This window comes from Scardinius erythrophthalmus (genome assembly GCF_964197995.2).
Source record: "Scardinius erythrophthalmus genome assembly, chromosome: 16".
NCBI classification, from domain to species: domain Eukaryota; kingdom Metazoa; phylum Chordata; class Actinopteri; order Cypriniformes; family Leuciscidae; genus Scardinius; species Scardinius erythrophthalmus.
Window position 1 is genome coordinate 7874130 of NC_138236.1, and position 21521 is coordinate 7895650.

At 36.4% G+C, this 21521-nt stretch overlaps 1 protein-coding gene across 1 annotated transcript; it reads left to right on the plus strand.

The window, feature by feature from the left end:
- The first annotated feature begins 1765 nt into the window (after nt 1-1765).
- thbs3a (thrombospondin 3a) lies at nt 1766-21122 on the plus strand. Its single transcript, XM_081388076.1, has 23 exons — nt 1766-2178; nt 3377-3583; nt 3927-4180; nt 5177-5279; nt 5387-5413; nt 5507-5589; nt 5664-5715; nt 5946-6094; nt 6276-6416; nt 7547-7621; nt 7714-7866; nt 8525-8635; nt 10188-10295; nt 11181-11340; nt 11430-11548; nt 13244-13296; nt 14143-14345; nt 14427-14605; nt 16533-16581; nt 16659-16855; nt 16942-17114; nt 20217-20356; nt 20528-21122. The coding sequence occupies exons 1-23, from the start codon at nt 2103-2105 to the stop codon at nt 20587-20589; spliced, it is 2874 nt and encodes a 957-aa protein (XP_081244202.1). The 5' UTR covers nt 1766-2102; the 3' UTR covers nt 20590-21122.
- Nucleotides 21123-21521: the final 399 nt, after the last annotated feature.

Consider the following 21521-nt stretch of genomic DNA (forward strand, 5'->3'; position numbering starts at 1 on the left):
TGTGAATTTGTGCCCTGGGGAGACACAGCTGTGTGTTACAGCACCAGACTGGAATCTCTCTCTGGCTCCTGTTCATTCCTGGGTTTGTTTCCTTGTATTTGTGCGAGGAAACATAGTGAACCCCCTCCGCACCACTAGATCCAGAGCAATCAGGAGCTCCCCGAAGCCGCACGACAGCGTTTAATGACCTCAACAAAGATCATCTGGGAAAGAATTTCTGTTTGAGAAGGAAAAATGCATTTGGATTGTGCTCATTTTCCACACAGGGATTGAGACGGGGAAGCGGTGGGTGGGGTTATGCTCTGAAACTATGTGTCATGGACCAAACTGGTTCTGGTTTTGTTCAGGGTGTAAAAGTTAGATTCATGACTCCATTGTGAAAATTTTACTCCACTCATATTTTCCTTTCTGGGAAGAGGGCTGTTTAACAAGTCCCATCATTTAAAGCACTTTCGGATGGTGCGTAGTACAAAAAGCTGAACAATTTTTTTCTGCTTGCAGGGTCCAGTAAAGCTCAAGTATGACAGAACTGTTCCCCTGACACCTGCTGTTAAAAGCTGTTTCTAAGGAAACTCCGAGGTAATGAAAAATAAACATCACCCCAGGACAGACTGTCGAGACTGAACAGTCCTCATGCTGCTCCGCTTTAAAATGTCAACAGCTTTTGCTTTCTTTATGACAATAAATTTTGTTTGCTTGCAGATTGGTGCAAAATCAAAAGCTGACACTGGAATTATGAGTCTGAGCAAGAATAGATGTCCAAAGCCAGTGTTTGCATTTGTTCTTGTCATTTAAGATAATTTAGTTTGCCCAAAAATGAAAATGTTGCTCAAGTTGTTCCAAACCTGTATGAATTTCTTTCTTCAGCTGAACACAAAAGAAGATATTTTGAAGAATGTCAGTAACCAGAAAGTTGACGGCACCCATTGACATAGTATTTTTTTTCCTACTATGGAAGTCAATGGTTTCTGTCAACTGTCTGTTTACGGACATTCTTCTAAATATCTTCTTTTGTGTTCAGCTGAAGAAAGCAATTCATACAGGGTTGGAACAACATGAGGATGAGTAAATGATGACAACATTTTCATTTTTGGGTGAACTATCCCTTTAAGGGAGAGCTTTTGTGTGTTCTTACGGTCTTTAGTTTTTATCGCAAATTGTTTGAGGGTCAGTGTTAGGTCACGATACAAATTATAGCTAGAAAAAAATAATAATAATAATTTAAAAAGGTGGCATTGGGGTCTAAGTACATCAACATGTTTTCAGTTACCATAAAAGTCTACCTGAGTGACCACATATCTCTACTTGACGCTAAACAGGCCCTAGCAAACGGAAGTCACGCGCGTAGCTACAGAAAAATAACAACAGCACGATGAGAACGTCAAGAACATATATTTTTTTAAATTCTACATATTTCGAGAATATCACGAGAACAGTAACTGTTAGGCTATTTATTTATTTATTTATAGGCTATTGTTGAGGGCGAGGACCCTCAACCAACTGAAAATGACCGATACCGACTTAGTTTGTGCAACTTGTTAACGGTTTTCCTGTTCTCCAGAATCAACCACATGTCCATGGCAGTTGCGCAGCGTTAAAACAGCCTAAAAACAGTTAAACTTTAAAAAAAAGCTGTCTCGAGACTTCGACGGTCCTCTATTTATGAACGCTGAACGCAACCTGTGTGTGAACAACAACCCCAGAGTATACGCGTGCAATCAATGCGTGTGTGTTTTACAGAGGAATAATGTATGATGATGAAGAAGAGGGCGGATTCAGTTCTCACTCAGATCAGCTCAGTCTCTCTCTCTCTCTCTCTCTCTCTCTCTCTCTCTCTCTCTCTCTCTCTCACACACACACACACACACACACACACACATACTCTCTCTCTCTCTCTCTCTCTCTCTCTCTCTCTCTCTCTCTCTCACACTCACACACACACACTCTCTCTCTCTCACACACACACTCTCTCTCTCTCTCTCTCTCTCTGCGGCACAGCGCAGGTTTGTTCCCGTGGAAATATTTCGTGTTTCAATGCATCGTTGACGGATCTGTTTCTGATATTCCCTGCATCACTTTTTTGCTTGTATTATTTTGTAAGCATGACATTTTGGGTCAGTCTCTTCGTGTTGATGTTCGTCCGGTACGCAGAGAGCGCACAGAAACAAGACGTGCCGGGTAATTATTCTGACTTTTGTTTTTTTTTACTTAATCAGTTATACTGACTTCTCTCAGGTAGTTAGTTACCAGTTAATGTTTTGTCTTTCTTTTATATGCATATGTTTCTTTTAAAGTCTTTAATCCGTATTCACTCCAAAAAGTTAAACGTTCTTCATGGTTCAGTTAAAAGAATTGTGAAAAAGAGATTGAAAAAGAGTCACTGGGCATGAGGAGATTTAGAGGAGACAGAGTGCAATTTCTCTCAGAAAATATAGTAGACAATTCATCATTTACTCACTCTCATGTTCTGCCAAACCTGCATGACTTAATTTCCTCTGTGGAGCACAAAAGAAAAAATAGAATAATAGGCCATACAATGTCAATGTATAAGGAATAGTAGCAAAAGCTTTAAAAAATGACCCAAAAGCATTATAAAAATGATGATGCACATGACTCTTTCATATGGTATTCGATTCAAAACTTCTTTTCGAGTCAGATTTTTTTTTTAATTAGTTGACCCATTTCACAAACCCTTTCTGAATGATTCATTCACAAACAGGTCTGCCCAGTTCTCGAGTTCAACTCGCTGACTTTTGACCTTTGACCTTTATTTTACCTTTATTTAACCAGCCAAATAACTTAAGAACAATTATGACGAAAGATTAGGAGGTGGTGAACAATTAAGAATAATTACATCAGATGGTAAATAGAAATGATTGTATAGGCTATAATATGTTATATTAATTATAGATCATTTAATATTGCTTTTTAGCCTACTTTAATTTATTTACATATGTGACCTTGAAGGAACCCAAAAGTAATCAGATTACATTACTTTAATATTGTGGTGCTTGGATTACATCACAAATACTTTTTTATGAAGTAATTTGTAACTGTAACTGAATAAAGTAACCCTGCCAACTATGCTGAGAAAAGATTTTAAATAGAATATGAAAAGCTTGCTAAGATAAAATAATGGAAATTTAATGGCCATTTAAAATAATGAAATATAGTGTACCGTATGAGTCATATGCACAGCTTTTATTGCTTTTTACTAAATTGGTCATTGTACGACATTGACGCCTGAAGATTCTGCAAAAAATCTTCTGTTTCATGAAAAAAAAAAACATATATACGGGTTTGGATCAACTCCAACATGAGGTTATTAATTGCCTATTCCTTTAATTCTCCCCGTCTCTGTTTCTCTCTCTCTCAGTGATAGACGTGTTGAGTTTGGAGGATGTGAAGCAGACTGTGGCCGCAGTGGAGAAGGTCTCTTTAGCCCTAAAGACTCTCAGTGATGTGTATGTGATGTCTACGTTTCGTCTGCCTCCTAAACTGGGTGGAGTTCTGCTGGGCCTCTACAACAAGCAGGATAACAAGAAATACCTGGAGGTTGCCATCATGAGCAAAATTAACAAAGGTAATGCAGCGATGACCCATTTTTATCATTAAATCATAATCATAATCAACTTGCTTTTTCTCTGAAACAACTGTACTTTTCCGCTGACATCACTGCATAGGCTGTTGTATAATGTTGACTAACAGCCAAATAGCAGGTTGCTTGTTTGAACAAACTTGCATTGAGATTTCGCTCCATTGTGGTATGGAATGCCTACTTTTCACCATCCAATCAATTCTTGATGGATAAAAACAAGTCCCGCCCTTCATTTTTTTTCCATTAAATATCCTGTTTTCAAATAGCATTACAGGGTTATGAATGTGGTATCGGCTCAGAACATCTCTAAAAGGTGTGTTTGTTTTAGTTCTGGTCCGGTATGTTCGTGAAGATGGGAAGCTGCACACGGTAAACCTGCAGACGCCTAATGTGGCAGACGGACGGCCTCAGTCTGTTATTCTACGAGTCGGTGGCCTGCGCAGAGAGCACCTGAACCTGGAGCTGTATGTGAACTGCCGTCTGGCTGACTCCGCACAGCGGCTGCCCCCATTGGTCGCTTTGCCCAGAGACAGCGAGCTGGTGGAGATTCGTAATGGCCACAAGGCATACGTTCGTATGCAGGTGAGATCCAACACAATATGACCTTGATCATGTGATGTCTTGATAATGCCTTCACACAACAGCTGCATATACACTTCCACTCAAATGTATGGAATTGTAATGTTTTTGAAAGAAGTCTCTTATGCTTATTACTAAGGCTGCATTTATTTTGGGGAAAAACAGTAAAATTGTGTGCAAAATTATTATAATTTAAAATAAATGTTTCTATTTTAATATATTTTAAAATGTAATGTATTTCTGTGATTGCAAAGCTGAATTTTCAGCATCATTACTCCAGTCTTCAGTGTCACATGATCCTTCAGAAATCCTTCTAATATACTGATTTGGAGCTCAAGGAACATTTCTTATTATTATCAATGTTGAGAATATTTTTTTCAGGATAGAAATGGGAATAGAAATATTTTGTAACAGTGTAAAAGTCTTTACTTTTTAATTTAATGCATATTTGCTGAATGAAACTAATAATTTAAAAAAAGAGTAATATCCTCACATTTTTAAACAGTAGTGTGTGTACTGAATAGTGCTGTCAAATCGATTAATCACAACACACACACACATAATACATATATAAATATGATAATATACAGTATATACACACATATGTTATATAAACACAAAAACATTTATGTTAGATTTGCGATTAATCTATTTTACAGCACTAGTTCTGAATTTTTTTTTGTGTAGTTCCCATTTTGTATACGGTTATTCTCCAAAAGTTGTTCTTTTGTGTATCACAGAAAAATAACAGCATTCAGGTTTAGATCTAAGGTTTAGAAGTAAATAATGACTGATTTAACTTGTTTTTTTTCATTGTTGCATAAACTATTCCTTTAATTTTTAATGAAAGGAAAGATTAGACGTTATGATTGGGTAAGACCTGAAATCCAGATATGATAATATATGATATCCAAACTGATATTATATTAAATAGTATGATCAAAGGATGAACGTACAGAAACCAGAGGAGCTCTTGTAACTAACAGGTTTGTCTTCCAGGGCTCAGTGGAGTCCCTTAAACTGGCACTAGGTGGCACTGTTGCCCAGGCTGGAGCTCTCACCGACTGCCCCTTTCAGGGAGACGCCTCTTCATACAACATAGGTCAGCCAACATCATCAACACAAGACTGCACAAGGACTTGAATATGTAGCTTTTTGATTGCTTGCGAAATCTTTGTCTGAAAGTTGTTTGCTTAATTTGTTTTTCAGTGAACGGTGAAGTTAATTCTATTTTAGGTGAGTTGTCATCTCATGACATTGGTGAAGTCATAATATGCGATTTGTTGGCTTTTATTTATTTAATTTAAAGATATTGCATTTTTCGTACAGGTGACCACACTAAAGCTCTGATTGGCCAGCTGATCATCTTTAATCAGATTTTGGGAGAGCTGAGAGAGGACATCAGAGAACAGGTGTGTGAGTGAGTGTGTATATGTAAGGGAAATTGCTCTGAACATGTTTAATTAAAGTTTTTTGTACTATTTAGGTGAAAGAAATGTCTCTTGTTAGGAACGCTATTCTGGAGTGCCAGATGTGTGGTGAGTAGCAAACATCAAGCCAACCTGACAGAGCTTATGGTCTTTTTCCACATACTACTACTTTTTAATAGTAGGAAGCATGCAGTGTATAGCGTGCAGAAAGCAGTCTGGTACTATTCCATTATGAATATGTCCTAAAACTCTCCGCTCACAGACATTAATGTATGTATTATTCGTATGATATTATATTTCTGGATCTGGTTTTTATAATTCATCTCTTTGGTTTGAAGGATTTCATGAACCGCGTTCACGCTGTCAGCCCAGTCCTTGCTTTAAGGGCGTGGGCTGCATAGAGACGTTTGATTTCCCAGGGTACAGTTGTGGCCCCTGTCCGGAGGGAATGACCGGGAACGGCACACACTGTAAGGATATAGATGAGGTGGGTGAAGGCATTTAGCGCTGGTTTTATCTTAGAGTAATGATAAGTCTTGGTCCAGAACCCACTGTGAGTGTTTATGTCCATGCTGCAAGCGTTTCAAATAAACATGCCTTTGTTTTTTAATCATAAAGCTGATTTATATTTAGATCATTTGAATGATTAGCATGTCTTTCTCCATCAGTGTGCAGTGGCTCAGCCGTGTTATACACCAAGCGCATGTGTCAACACAGCAAAAGGTTTTACCTGTGAGTCCTGTCCGCCCGGGCTATGGGGTCCACCTCTCTCTGGAGTCGGTGTGGAATATGCTAAGAGTTACCAACAGGTACAGTGCATTTATTTGATCAAAGATACAGTAAAAACAGTAATATTGTGAAATGCAATTTTTTTTAATCAAATTTAAGATTTTTTAAGACTTGAAAAAATAAAAAACAAACTTTGTATTATATGTATTTGTATTATTTGTAATATGAAAATAGTACACAACTCAGTATACTGTAAAAATAGTAAACGCATGACAACTTGTAACATCTTAAAACATGTAACAGATCATGTTATGCATGTTCACTTCAAACATGCATAACTGGAAATAATGTTATCAAATAACATGTCAAATGACATTTGAATACTTTTCAAAAAGTAGTGCAGCCTGCTTTGTTTAGAGGGTTACTGGGGTAACGGCTGATTTCTGGTTTCATAAGCGCCATCTATTGTCAGAGTGAATGTGCATTTTATTCAGTGCGTCTCCTTCACTCGTTCTGCCATTCTGTGTAAAAAAGACGTACATAAGAGTCAAGTTGCGAACTCAGGTTCAAACCTTTAAGACTTTTTAGTGCCCCGCGGGAACCCTGTATTACATTTATGTAAAATAAATGTTTTGTATTTGAATATATTTTAAAATGTAATTTATTCCTATGATGGCAAAGCTGAATTTTCAGCATCATTACTCCAGTCTTCAGTGTCACATGATCCTTCAAAAATCATTCTAAAATTCTAATAATCTTTGATAATTTTTTTCAGCATTCTTTGATAAATAGAAAGTTCAGCAGTTCAGAACATCATTTATTTGAAATATAAATATTTTGTAACATTATAAATGCTGTCACTTTTGATCAGTATAATGCATCCTTGCTTAATATTACTGAGTATTATTTCTTAAAAAAAAAAAAGCATTTCTACATGAAACTTTTGAACGGTAGTCTGTATAATTAATTATTTTGGCTACAGATTTAAGAGGATGAAAGCAGCGGAAGTCTCAAAAATGGCAAACTTTTTAGAATAAAGGTGAAATAATTTGGTTGTAATTTTGACTCATTTGAATGTCAATATGGAATATGCAGGTACAGTGACCTTAAAAAGAATTTACACTTAAAAATGCCCGAATGTCATTGCATCAGATAGCACAATATCAAAGCAAGTGGCGACAAATATCTTTTTGCAATGAATTCATTTCAGGAATGCTCTGACATCGATGAATGTCTTGATTTGGTCAACGCCTGTACACCCAACTCCATCTGCGTCAACACCATTGTGAGTATGAGACATAAAAACTCCCAGACATTTTCTCTGAAATCACACACAGTGTATGTTAATGTTTTTTAAACTTCTTTCCCTTATCTCAGGGCTCGTATCGATGTGGTCAGTGCAAAGTTGGATATGTTGGGAATCAGACAGCTGGATGTTTCCCTCGGAAATCGTGTGCTTCGCTCAGTTTCAACCCCTGTGACACTAATGCTCACTGCATCATTCAGCGGAACGGGGACGTCACCTGTGCTGTATGTGTACACTCAGTTACCAGTTACCTGTAGTAAGATTTGAAAGACAACTCACATCCAATCAGAAAGAATTTGAAACTTAAAGTCAGCATGAAATGGAAATTCACTTTATTATTTTATGCTGCTACTGTGAATGATTCATCCACGCATTTGTAATCAAAATGACCTCTCTGCTGATGTATACCGAACTTCTCCAATCATTTAGTCCTCTTAAACTCTGCCCCTTTCTTATAAACGACTGAAAGCTTGCATTCAGATCTGCCTTCATCCAATCAACAATCAGTGGATTAAACCAAGACCCCACCCTACATTTTTTTTATTTATTGTGGTGCTATCTTGCACAATGCAGTAAATAAAGGTATCTATGGTTCCATGAAGAACCTTCAACATCCATGGAACCTTTCTTTTACACAAAAGGTTCTTTATAGTAGAAAAAGTATAATAGTGAAAGTTCTTTACTCTAAGAACAAAATGGTTACTGAAAGGTTCTTAGGTGTAATAAAAATGGTTCTTCTATGGCATCACTGCAAGAACCTTTTTAAATGCCTTGTCACTTTATCATGGCTGGTTAGGACAAAAACTCAGATTTGTCATATTGTATCTTTATTGCATTAAGACTGTCAAAGTTTTCTGATAAACTTCTGTATGATTCTCTTAGTGTAATGTTGGATGGGCTGGTAATGGTCACACTTGTGGGAAGGACACAGATATTGATGGTTATCCAGATCGCTCCTTGCCCTGCATGGACAACAACAAGCACTGCAAACAGGTATGAATCTCACAATCATTTTACCCACAATCCTTCTCCCTGCACACACCGATGTTGTATCAGCATTCACTGAATTGTAGGGGTGTAACGGTTCACAAAATTTAGGTTCGGTTCGAAACGACACAGTGGTGTTACGGTCTGGTACGTTTTCGATACAGCAAAAAGAAAGATATGCCAGAGAAATTTCCTTGATTTTTAAAAGCCACACATGTTGATTTTTAGGCGCACAAGCAGAAAATTTAGGAAATTCACATTTCCTCCCATTTTGACTTTATTACTGTAATAAATAGACTTAACTTACAGAAATTACAATGTGCAGTTTTATTTTATGTTTGCAAGGCTCCAGATTAACATTCTAGGGCAGCATTTTTATTCATAATGTTGAAATAATAATTCAAAAGCAAAACGATTTAAAAATAAATATTTGGGAGTGGAAATGGCAGCCACCTACTGGTTACAATGGTAATGTAATGTCTTTTGTATTTTTAAATAAGTGTGAGTTTTCCTACATCTTGAAACTTTTAGTTTTATAAATGGGGGTAATCTTTGAAGGATGAACAACTAATGTTTTGGTCATCACATTAAAAATAACATTTAAATATGATAATATTTGAGTTTGAAGTGCTGGGAAAAGATGTGTGACGTACTTGAAAGCATTTTACTATTCCTGCCAAACTTCCATGGCTACAGTTAGTGTTACTACATTAAATCCATGGTGAATGTTGCTGATTTGTAGACTTAAAAGCCTACAACTACTGTAGTTCATTCATGGCACAATGTTTCTCCTGGTTTCCACGTCAGCGCTGTTTTATCTAAGAGATCTACGGTTAAAACTGAGAAATTTGAATGCTTCTCACTAGATACCACAGCGATGTTATTACTCCTGTGGCGAATTCAAATGCTTTCTTTACTGGATCTCTTAGCGCTGTGTAGTAACAGTGTCACTTGATCAAGATTGGCTCACGCTGCACTGACATTGGTCCAAACTGATAAACGGTCCTTTAAACACAAATGAGTAGCGCAATTTCGTTCAGCTTTCATTACGTTTGCCAGTTGATGTTGGACAATGTTGTGATGGTCGCGACTGCTAACAAACTTTTGGTCGCACCAGCACGGAAAATGGCCCAATGAATCGTTTGGTTTGTAATGCGTACCGAACCGAAAGCCTCGTACCGAACAGTTCAATACGAATCTGTGTGTCGTTACACCTCTACTGAATTGATATTCGTTATAAGTATTGTTGAGAAACCATATTGTTCTATTTATTCTGATGGTTTATAGACTTAAATATTTCCAGTTCAAGTGCAATTGTTCATACGTCTTGTACCTTTAAAGTAAATAAAGCTATTCATCCTAGATGAGGTAATGTGTTTGCAGAAACCAAGCTCGTTTTTGGGTTTGTTTGGACTTTTATATGACAGATTCACCGTAGTTTGCTGTCCCGGAACTTCTCCCATGAACTCTCTTAGATTCAGTATGTCTGAAAGCAGGATTTTATTCAGTTCCAGCTTGAAGTGTTGTGCTAGGGTTTTTCACATTCTGTGTTTTTCAGGACAACTGCGTGTTCACACCCAACTCTGGTCAGGAAGATGCAGATAACGATGGGATCGGAGACCAGTGTGATGAGGATGCCGATGGAGACGGAATAAAGAACGTAGAGGTGTGTTTGTGTCCCATCTAACCAGTGTTGTTAATGTTAACTAAAATGATTTTTTTATTTTTTTATTTATTATATTTTTTTATAAATTTATTTTAGTTAAACTGCCCCTATAATGCTATTTTAAAAATTCCTCATTTTGTTTTTGAGGTTTCCTACAATAGGTTTACATGCATCCAAGATCAAAAAACATTTTAATTTTCTCATAATATATATTGCACTTCACCTAATTTCTCTGAAGTCTGAAAACGGTTAGTTTGAAGATTCAGTCTCTCTAAATCCCTCCTTTCTGAGAGCCTTCTCTGCTCTGATTGGTCAGATGGCTCAGTCTGTTGTGATTGGTCTACTGCATACAGTGCATGTGGGAAACGAAACACCTATTACCATATCTGAATTTTAGCGTCGGAGGCTTCCTCAGCGCTTGATACACAATTAGACGAACAGTAACCAGGGTTCCTACGCAGTTTGGAGAAGAAAATTTGTTATGTAGGTATGTAACATGAAGTGAGACTGGAATTGCTGACGACTCGTTTCAGGCAGTTCAAAATCAGTTCTTTCTTTTAGGAGACAATAACTTTATTAGTTGTGCACTTTGATCTTTTGAATGAACTTTGCAGACCTTTTAAATTCACAAATAGCTAAATAACACACTACATGAAAGGTAATATCTGAAAAAAGAAAAATAGGGGAACTTTAATGAAAAAAAAGTTGAAAAAATAAATAAAAATGACAAAAGCACATAACAAAATTACTTAAATGTAAACTGAAAACTGAAAATCAGTGTATCAGTTATACTAAAATAACACTGCATTTGATTTGGCTGTGTGAGGGGTGATTTTTTTTTTTTTTATGTCTCTCTATGAATGAATGAATGAATGTATGTTTCAGGATAACTGTCGGTTGGTGTCCAATAAAGATCAGCAGAACTCTGACACCGATTCATTCGGTGACGCGTGTGATAACTGTCCCACCGTTCCCAACATCGACCAGAAAGATACTGACAATAACGGAGAGGGAGACGCTTGCGATGAAGACATCGATGGAGATGGTAAAGACTGTTCAGCTTGATGAATTGCTCCACTTTGTGTCCCAACAACATCATCCTTTGTGCATGTGATGTGTGTGGATGTTTTGCAGGAATCCAGAATGTGCTGGATAACTGTCCCAAAGTGCCAAACCCAATGCAAACAGACCGGGACAGAGACGGAGTGGGTGATGCATGTGACAGCTGTCCTGAGATCAGCAACCCCATGCAGGTACTGCATCACATCTTACTTTATATCAAACTTCACACTTTCATTGTAAGTTGATGCAGTGTCGAAAAGAAGTTGTGTGACTTTCTTCTATGGAAACATAAAAAAAGGACATATTTAAAGCCCCCATTTGATTTGAGAGCTACAATGGAGGGAATAAAATTTTGGGTTGTTCCTCATACAAAGCTATCGTATAGACACTTTTATGATACCTTATGGTGCTTTTTAGTCATTTTGAAGCTTAAAGCCTTTGACCAATGTATATTTTTGTATTTGTGTTCCACAAAAGAAAATCATACAGGTTTGAAACTATTGCTATTTAAAGCAACAACATGGAACTTTTCCTCTGCGGTCGCCCTACAGGTTGGAAGCGGAATTGTCCATTACCGCTGTCGTAAAATGATTTACGGTTACTGTATATGAAGCATGCAGGTTTTTTTTCATATGGGCAATGATAATATTATTAATCTTCCCCCTTTCATAATTTATACATGTTTAGTAGACTAAACATTTTAACTCAAACATTTGCGATTTGCATGTCGATTGCAATTGCTCAAATCTGAACGAGAATGATAGCGACAGCATCCTAACCATCTAAAACTACCATGTTAGTGTTTACTAGCTACCAGATTGATAATTCGCTCATCTACTAGCTGATTCATGAAGATAAATAAATGGAGGACCAGATAGTTTCCATAACGTAGCCAGGCAGACAACAGATTAGAAAAACTAAAGATAGTATGCAAGCAATTTACAGTTACTTACTAGTTCAACAGCATGACGGCCAAGTCAGCATCGGTCTGGTAACTCTCCTCCTCCATAAGCTAACGCCAGCGAGCAAACGCTCGACCCATATTGATCCTCGTCCTGCCTTTCAGTTTATCACTCTCCCTTTTCCTCTTCCGACTCTACTCCGACAAAACCTTGGACTTCTTACGTTTCGCTGCTGCTTCAGCCATGACGAAAACAGACGTATGAAAACAAACGCGCTGGTTGGCCACATTTGAGGAAGTGGTGGGCAAAGTGACGTATGCCGTAAAGCAGTCGAATTTTGTAGTTCTTTTTGAGCGCTGGTTACTACCCGCACCCCGAAGTTACATAGTGCCAGTAAAAGCGATATAGACCCCGTCAGGCTCTGGCAGACGTCTCATTCAACCTATTGTAAGTCGATGTACTATCACAAGGGTCTTGGAAATATATTATGAAGGTTGAAAAGTTACATGTTGTTGCTTTAAGTATTATTTATATACTACGATAGCTTTTATTAATATTTTGAATGAACTTTTATAAAAAAAAATTGGTTTATTTTTATTTAATTTTTTATATTACTATTTAGGTTTCATTTATTTTTATTTTTAATTCTATTTTAATTTTAATCAATTAATCAATTTAAATTTTAATCACTTTAGTACAACTTTAGTACAACAGTTAGTTGTTTAATTTCAGTTAATTTTCATTTAGTTTTGCATTTCATATTTATATTTTATTTTGTTTCAGCTTGATTTCAGTTAACATAAATATTTCTAATAAGTTTAGTTTTGTTTAACGCTCATAATCCTATTTGGAATGGCATTAGTAATTATGACAGAATAAACATTTTGGGGTGAAATATCTCTTTAACAAATAATTTGAGAAATTAAAAAACAGCATGAATTGAATTAAATGTATGAATAATAAACTCTGTTAATACTATTGCAGACAGATGTAGACAATGACTTGGTCGGGGATGTTTGTGACACCAACCAAGACACGTGAGTACGCGCACAACTCTGGTCAATTTAAATATATAAATCCCACAATTGGCAGATTATTCTTTCACTCACTAACCTGTATATGGGAAGATTGCTGCCATCTAAACTTCATTCAGACTGTCAGTCCGAATTAAATTTTTGTGCATATCCAACCATATTATGCAAGAGTAAACAGCAAAAAAAAATCACATGAAATCAGATTTTTAGAAATCTGTTTCAGGCTTCATTCATATGTGGCTTGAAATCCTATTTAAATCATAAAGTCTGACTGCTCTGATTGGATTTTGCTTAGCTGTTTGAGTTGTCACGTCACTTTCTCACAGCATGTAAAAGGTAAACACATCAGACATTGATGCAGAACAGATAGTGAATGTTGCCGGCACGCATTCTGAAGTTTGACAGCCACATCCCTTCATCAAATTTGGTTACCACACGAGTGGGAGGATGCATCCACACACATGGAGACGACAGCATGGAATAAAGCTGCCACTGCTTCATTAGACACAGTAGTCCAGTGCCGTGGCTACTCATCATTGCCATCAACCCCCTCCATGTTGATGTTGATGCTTTTTGGCGTATGCCTACTAATGCAACTCCATTGGCATAGAAACCAACACAAATATTCTGGAAAATGAAAGAGTGCCACAGCACACACAAATTGGATCAGTTGTGATACACAGTGTGGACATTCAATTATTTAAATCATATTTCAATCGGATATACAAATAATCTGATCTGGAATGACAGTGTGACGTAGCCCTTGTGTCTCATTGTTGCTTATACCAGTTATTATCACCTCAAACAATTTCAGCTCAGCTCATAATGTTGAATGTTGTGTGTTTTCAGTGATGGGGACGGACACCAGGACACTCGCGATAACTGCCCCGACATTCCAAACAGCTCTCAACTTGACTCGGATAACGACGGCATCGGAGATGACTGTGACGAAGACGACGATAACGACGGGATCCCGGACAATCACGCCATCAACGGCATCGGACCCGATAACTGCAGACTCATTTCCAACCCCAACCAGAAAGACTCGGACAGTAAGAGCGTTCATATCCACTGATGGTAAATAATCTTCCTTATTAATGACTCACCTAATTCTTTTCTTTCTTGTCATTTAGGTAATGGAGTTGGTGACGTGTGTGAGAATGACTTTGACAATGATGCTGTACTGGATGTGATTGACGTGTGTCCAGAAAGTGCTGAAGTCACTCTTACAGATTTCAGAGCCTATCAGACGGTCATTCTAGACCCTGAGGGTGACGCTCAGATCGACCCAAACTGGGTGGTGCTTAATCAGGTAAAGCATCATGCAGGGGCGCGGGGAGATGTTTTGGGGGGGGTTGAAAGGTAGGGAATGTGGGTAAAGAAATAGTATATAAAGGAATAATATATAAAACATGTCAACGCCATAAGCATAACAAACAATCCTCGAGAACGCTTGTTTAATAGATGGAGCATACAGTACATTTTTGACTGAACATGATTGCAATTGTAATGCAACAAGGAATGCTTTTGTAATACGCTATTTCAAAAAAGGGGCTATTGAGGTATTTTTGCAGGCAATAAATGAGCCTGCACGGCGCTTTGTTTGGAACTATTTTCGTTGAAGGAGCAAAAATGTAAGTTATTAAAGCTGCACTCCGTAATTTTTTTTGGGTTAAAAATTATCCGAAATAAATTTTTGAGCAAGTACATAACCAGCCAGTGTTCAAAACTATCTGATTGCCTTAGCCCGATTCAAAACGGTAAGCTTGTAATAATGTTTTTAATTCCAGTGGTACTGGTGGATTTCCACGGGAAATTCGAGCATGTCTTTGCGTCATTACGTCACATCTGTACACATAAAGAAGGTGTCTCGGCTAGTAGAGGCTTTGTTGCGTGTGAGGATGTTGGAGGTGGAGATTTAAAGCCTTTTCTCACAGCACATGATATAATTAAAATCAATTTGATGGCGGATCCAGAAAGGTTCAAACGACAATCACCAGTGACAACTGGAGATTTACCAGTTGTAAAATGCAAAAGACTTCGGGCTTCGGAGTGGCTGCAGAAAAAAAGAGACTGCAACCGGGCACATGCGAAAACAAGGATAAATATCAGAAGGGCATTAAATGTAGTCACGCAATGCTGATGCTGTTAACATTAACAATTTGAGAACAAAGTATAATTTGCACGGTTTGACGTGATATGATAAGCGATCGTTAGATTTAATCAGCGCGATTTACAGCAATGCTTTTTTTCCCTTAATTGGTCAGAACAAAAGTGGATGTTACTTGTTCAGAGGACATTTCCCGTTTAAAATTCTTATGTTGGTCATACTTCCAAAAAGTAGAATCTGTGACTGCAAATGACAGTATCCACACCGGCGCTGTGACTGACAGCCGCACATTCTCCTCAAAACATCGGATTCATCCGTGCTGTGCCGAGGCACTTGCACGTAAATTTGATAATTACGCGAATAACTGCAATTGCAGATTTCGAACAGAGATGGCGACAAAGAGGAAAAACTACGGACTGCAGCTTTAATGTTAAGTTCTTGATTATTTAACTGTTTTATAATATCAACATCACATTTGCAATATGTTTTTTGGGAAAAAACAGCACTCTTGCTTGTGTGATAGCCTATTGCTTAACTATATCGTACAAAAATCAGGAAATCATTCTTAATATTGGGGGGCATTTTTGTTCATTTTGATTGAATTTGCTCTGAGTGTGTGTGTGTGTGTGTGTGTGTGTGTGTTCACTACTCACTACTCCTAATGTGTGTGCACTAATTTGTATGGGTTAAATGCAGAGGACGAATTCCAAGTATGGGTTCTTACCATGTCACTTGTTAATTTCTCTCCCTGGTGTGCGTCAATCAAGATCCAAGAGGAATGAAATAATAGTCCCATTTTGAGAAAGTAAACTATGTAAGATTAAAACATTTTAAAAAGATAAAAGATTTGTAGGCTACTTACAATTTACAGTTAAATTCCTTAATAAAGCTTAACTGATTTAAAATGTATTGATTTCTTTATAAAAGTTGCGTTGCGTTTATAAACCTGTGAAAACGGGGTGCTTCAGCACCTCTACTTCTGACATCATTAGAATCCTGTTGATCTCATTGACACAAGTCAACTTTTTTTGGGCATCCATGATGTCATTGATATTATTTAAAGATGAAGTCTGTAATTTTCTGTACTTTGCGAAGTGCTTGTATTAATAAAGATGAATTTGGGTTTCAGGGTATGGAGATTGTTCAAACCATGAACAGCGACCCGGGCTTGGCAGTGGGTGAGTCCGGTTTCAGATTTCAAGAGCTAAATGCCCAGAAGACACTCAAACTTAAACTCTAAATCACTTCTCCACAGGTTACACAGCGTTTAACGGTGTGGACTTCGAGGGAACTTTTCACGTTAACACGGTGACTGATGACGACTACGCCGGCTTCATCTTCGGCTATCAGGATTCGTCTAGTTTCTATGTGGTGATGTGGAAGCAGACCGAACAGACCTACTGGCAGTCGGTCCCATTCAGGGCCATGGCTGAACCGGGCATGCAGCTCAAGGTATGAATGCTACTTCATTGTGTAGTTTCATTGAAATATATTGGCATATGACCTCTTGTGGAGTAAGACCTCTTGTGTTTGTGTAGGCAGTGAAGTCTCGTACAGGCCCCGGTGAATTTCTTCGTAACGCTCTGTGGCACGCGGGGGATACGGATGGAGAGGTGAAACTGCTGTGGAAAGACCCACGTAATGTCGGCTGGCAAGATAAAACCTCATACCGGTGGCAGCTTAGCCACCGGCCACAGGTCGGCTACATCAGGTGAGATCTTCTTAAATAAACTTTCTATTCATCAAAGAATTCAGCATACATTTTTTTTTCACGTTTTCCGCAAAAATATGAAGCAGCACAACTGTTTTCAATATTGATAATAATAAGAAATGTTTCTTGAGCAGCAAATTAGCATTTTTGAATGATTTCTGAAGGATCATGTGACACTGAAGACTAGAGTAATGATGCTGAAAATTCAGCTTTGTCTCAGGAATAAATTACATTTTAAAATATATATAAAAAAACTATTATTTTAAGTTGTAATCAGGGTTATTATACTAACTAAAAACTTTTTTTATTTCAGCTTGTTGCCAAGGAAACATTTTTCATTTTTTAGTTTAACTTGATGTACGAAAATAACTAAAACTAAAAGTGAAATAAAAATAAATAAAACTATATAGACATAAAAACGAATAAAATTTTCAAAAACACAAAAAATGACTAAAACTAACTCAAATTAAATGAAAATGGAAGATACGAAAATAAAAACCAACTCAAAAATATGTTAGTATCTCAATGTTGCTAAAATAACACTTGTTGTAATATTTCACAATATTACTGTATTTTTGTAAATAAATGCAGCCTTAGTGAGCAAATCAGCATAGAGCCTTTTCAAAAAACCCAAAATCGACCCTAAACTTTTGAATGGTAATGTACATTATTGTAAAAAAAAAAAAAAAAAAACCTTTCAAACTAGTTTTCAATCTGAGTAGGTAATTAAAAGTATTTTAATTGACTGCATGCCAAAAATGTTATTGTTAAATTTTAAATTATATTATTTACCTTATATATTCCTTTATGAAGATTAAAAATAAGACATTTGTCCTTGCTGAAGCAACTTTTTTTTCTGTCCGATTGTGGACTGCGTTTGTTGTCACAAGAGGGCGCAATACCAGATTGGGTCATTGACTGCACTGGTGCGAGCGGCAGCTGCTAGAACCTTGTGCTGGTATACTGGGGAGGGGGGGTGGGGGTGCTATGACTCGTTATCCTTAAAATTTCTTCACAATTGCCCCCTCCTCTTGCCCTCCTCACACCCCTGAGACTCTGCTGAGTGGTTGGGCCCCCTGGCCGCCCATTGTTGTGGTTGCCATGCCAATGAAATCCTTGGCAAGAATTTTCTTGGTGCCTGTTCATATGCAGATCCAACGGAAACTACTGTAGTGGACGGGCCGTTAAAGAAAGAATGAGAACGGACCGCAGAGGACAGTTAAACATGTATTGTGTATGATTTCCTGTTCTGAGTAATTTCTTGGCATTGTGTTGTAAATCAGATGCTGATGCCAAAGAAACAACGCATAAACTCCAGCAAATGCTCCAGCAATGTCATAACAGAAATTGCCTAAAATAAATTCTCATTTCATAGTTAAACAGTTCTGAAGCTTTTAAACTTTGAGTCTGCATGATTATTAGAACATTCCCAAGATTCTAGTTTGCATAAATATCTACAAGAAGAGAGAGAACTGTGTGGAGCTCAGTATGTGTGTGTGTACGTACACGTGTATGCACATTTGTGTGAGACAATGTGTAGCTGAGGCTTTGTAAGGGCCTTTTCAAACACACACACATAAACACACCTGCTTTGTATTCAGTGAGAGGAGTGAATAAAGCACTGGACTTCAGTACGCGCACACACACACACTCACGCTGAATTGTGCTGCAACCGTTCTCTGCTCATACATAATGCAATTTAAGTCCGGCCTGCTGCTAAATCAAATCAGATCTCATTTATTATCAGGTAATTAGAGGTCGAGCAGGTGGAGTTTAGGAGTGGCATAAAACAGCTCTCTGCTTCATTCAGATCAAATATTCTAGAACAACGGTTCTCAAAATTGGGTCGGCGATGCTAAATGCAAATTATAAAATGCAACCGTATAAGTTGGGATTGCAAAATAAATGGGTTTTTAAGTGGGAGGACAAAATGTTTCTTTTGTTGTTGATGTAAAAGTTTGTGCGTCCAATAAGACTAATGTACTTGGGTGCAAATTAATTTGTTAGTTGGTAATTTTACTTAGAAAAATACTAAAAAAATCCAAATATTTTGTAATATTTTATACATTTTAATTATTAAATGTATATATTATTTAATATTAGGGCTGTCAAAAGATTAATCGCGATTAATCGCATCCAAAATAAAAGTTTGTTTACATAATATGTGTGTGTACTCTGTAGAATTATTTTGTATATATAAATACACACACATGCATGTATATATTTAAGAAATATTTGCATACATATACTGTATATATTTATATATAATTTATATTATATATAAATATAATTTTTTTAGATATAAATTACAAATTTTTCTTAAATATATACAAGCATGTGTGTGTATTTATATATACAAATTTAATTATACACAGTACACACACATATTATTTAAACACAAACTTTTATTTTGGATGCGATTAATCGCGATTAATCTTTTGACAGCCCTATTTAATATATATTTTGAATACATTAGATAAAAATTATATTATATATAATGTATTCAAAATAAAATGTGTGTGTATATATATATATATATATATATACACAGTATATATTATTTAATATATATTTTGAAAGCAGGCATAATATATAATAATATGGTATATTATCTCTATATATTAGATATAATAATTGTATTATAATATTTATAAAATATATGTAAGGTTTTAACAAATATATATACATATATATATACAGTATATATTATTTATATATTTTGAAAACATAATATATAATAATATGGTATATTAACTATATATTATGTAATAATAGTATTATATTTAGTATAATATTTTAGTATTATATTATGGTATAATATTTAGAAATTATATCTAATGTATTAACAAATATACAATTATATATATATATATATATATATATACACACACACACACACAACTACACTTGCAAAACTTAATTTTTCTATTTATGATATTTGTGGTGATATTAATGAATTTCAGTGTTTGATCTTAAGGATAGTTTTGCTCACTTTTGTACGTTAAACAATTTTGCTGTCGTTTATTAAATCTGGATCCAGTAGTAGTCTTGCACAGTAGTATTTGACAGCGACTTTCATGCGTGTGTGTGCTCCTGTTGCAGGGTGAAGCTGTATGAAGGCACAGAGATGGTGGCTGACTCCAATGTTGTGATTGACACCTCCATGAGAGGAGGCCGCCTGGGCGTGTTCTGCTTCTCTCAAGAGAACATCATTTGGTCCAATCTGCGCTACCGCTGTAATGGTAAAGATTAATCCACTCTTTGATATTTAAATCATGATCCCTAGACCCCCAAATCCAACGCTCAAAGTCTCAAAGAAATCTGCAAATTCTGTATAGAAATTGTTTATTGACAAAACCCAGCATTACAACAGAAGAATAAATCAATAAGCGGATTAAACATATCTTTTCCAGATACTGTTCCAGAGGACTTCAGTACACACCGTAAACAGGTTCTTATGCACATAAAGGTGTGAGAGGAGTGAGACGCCCTCCGTCTCTCTCTCTCTCGACCCCCTGAAACCCAGTGTGGGGCCACTGAACTCCTGTGTACGAGGGGCCAAACAGCCAGGACAGATGAGAGATTTACCCAGCGTCTGTGTTACTCCGGTTGAGGAGACTGAATGAAAGGAGAGAAAAGACTTTTATTTTACCTTTTGCGTGTTTTTGTGTCGTTGCGGAGCCGTGTAATGTGAGTATGAGAGTGTATGTTTGAAAGGGTTCATTAGAGTGTGTATGCATTAACAATATGTCTTAAAATAAAGGGATACGGTGTATTTTCTAGAACACAATAAATACCCGACAGTACTTTTGTTCTATAATATAATGACAACAGTCAGTTTTAAAAATGCCAAAAGTGACAGTTTAATGCGTCAATGCCCAATTCTCCTGTTCTGTATTTCATTAATGATGAATAAGAGATCAGCTCTCTTTCCACACTCAAGCATATGTATGGAAATATATTAATTTAACATTAATTAAAATAAAACCATCTTAGCCATTGTGGGGGAAAATGTCATATCTACTATGAATGCTTCAAGTAAAAATTTAAATATATATATTTATATATATATAAAAAAAACATTACATTTATTGGAAATTAAATCAAACATATTTTAATATATTTATGTATCATTTCATATTTTCCTATATATTTTGTTTTTTATTAAGAATTATTTTATATAAACTCAAAAGAAATCTAAGCACACTATAATGCTTGTATACTCTTACTTTTTGTGCAGTACATAGTATGTATAATACATTAATTTTATGTATGCATAAACACCAGAATTTGAAAGCACTTGCTTTATTGTGCAGTACGCATCAGAGCACACTGTGTAGAAAACTGTATCCCACAATGCAATGCAAAATGAGTACACAGTATACAGTGCATGCTGCACAACAGTCA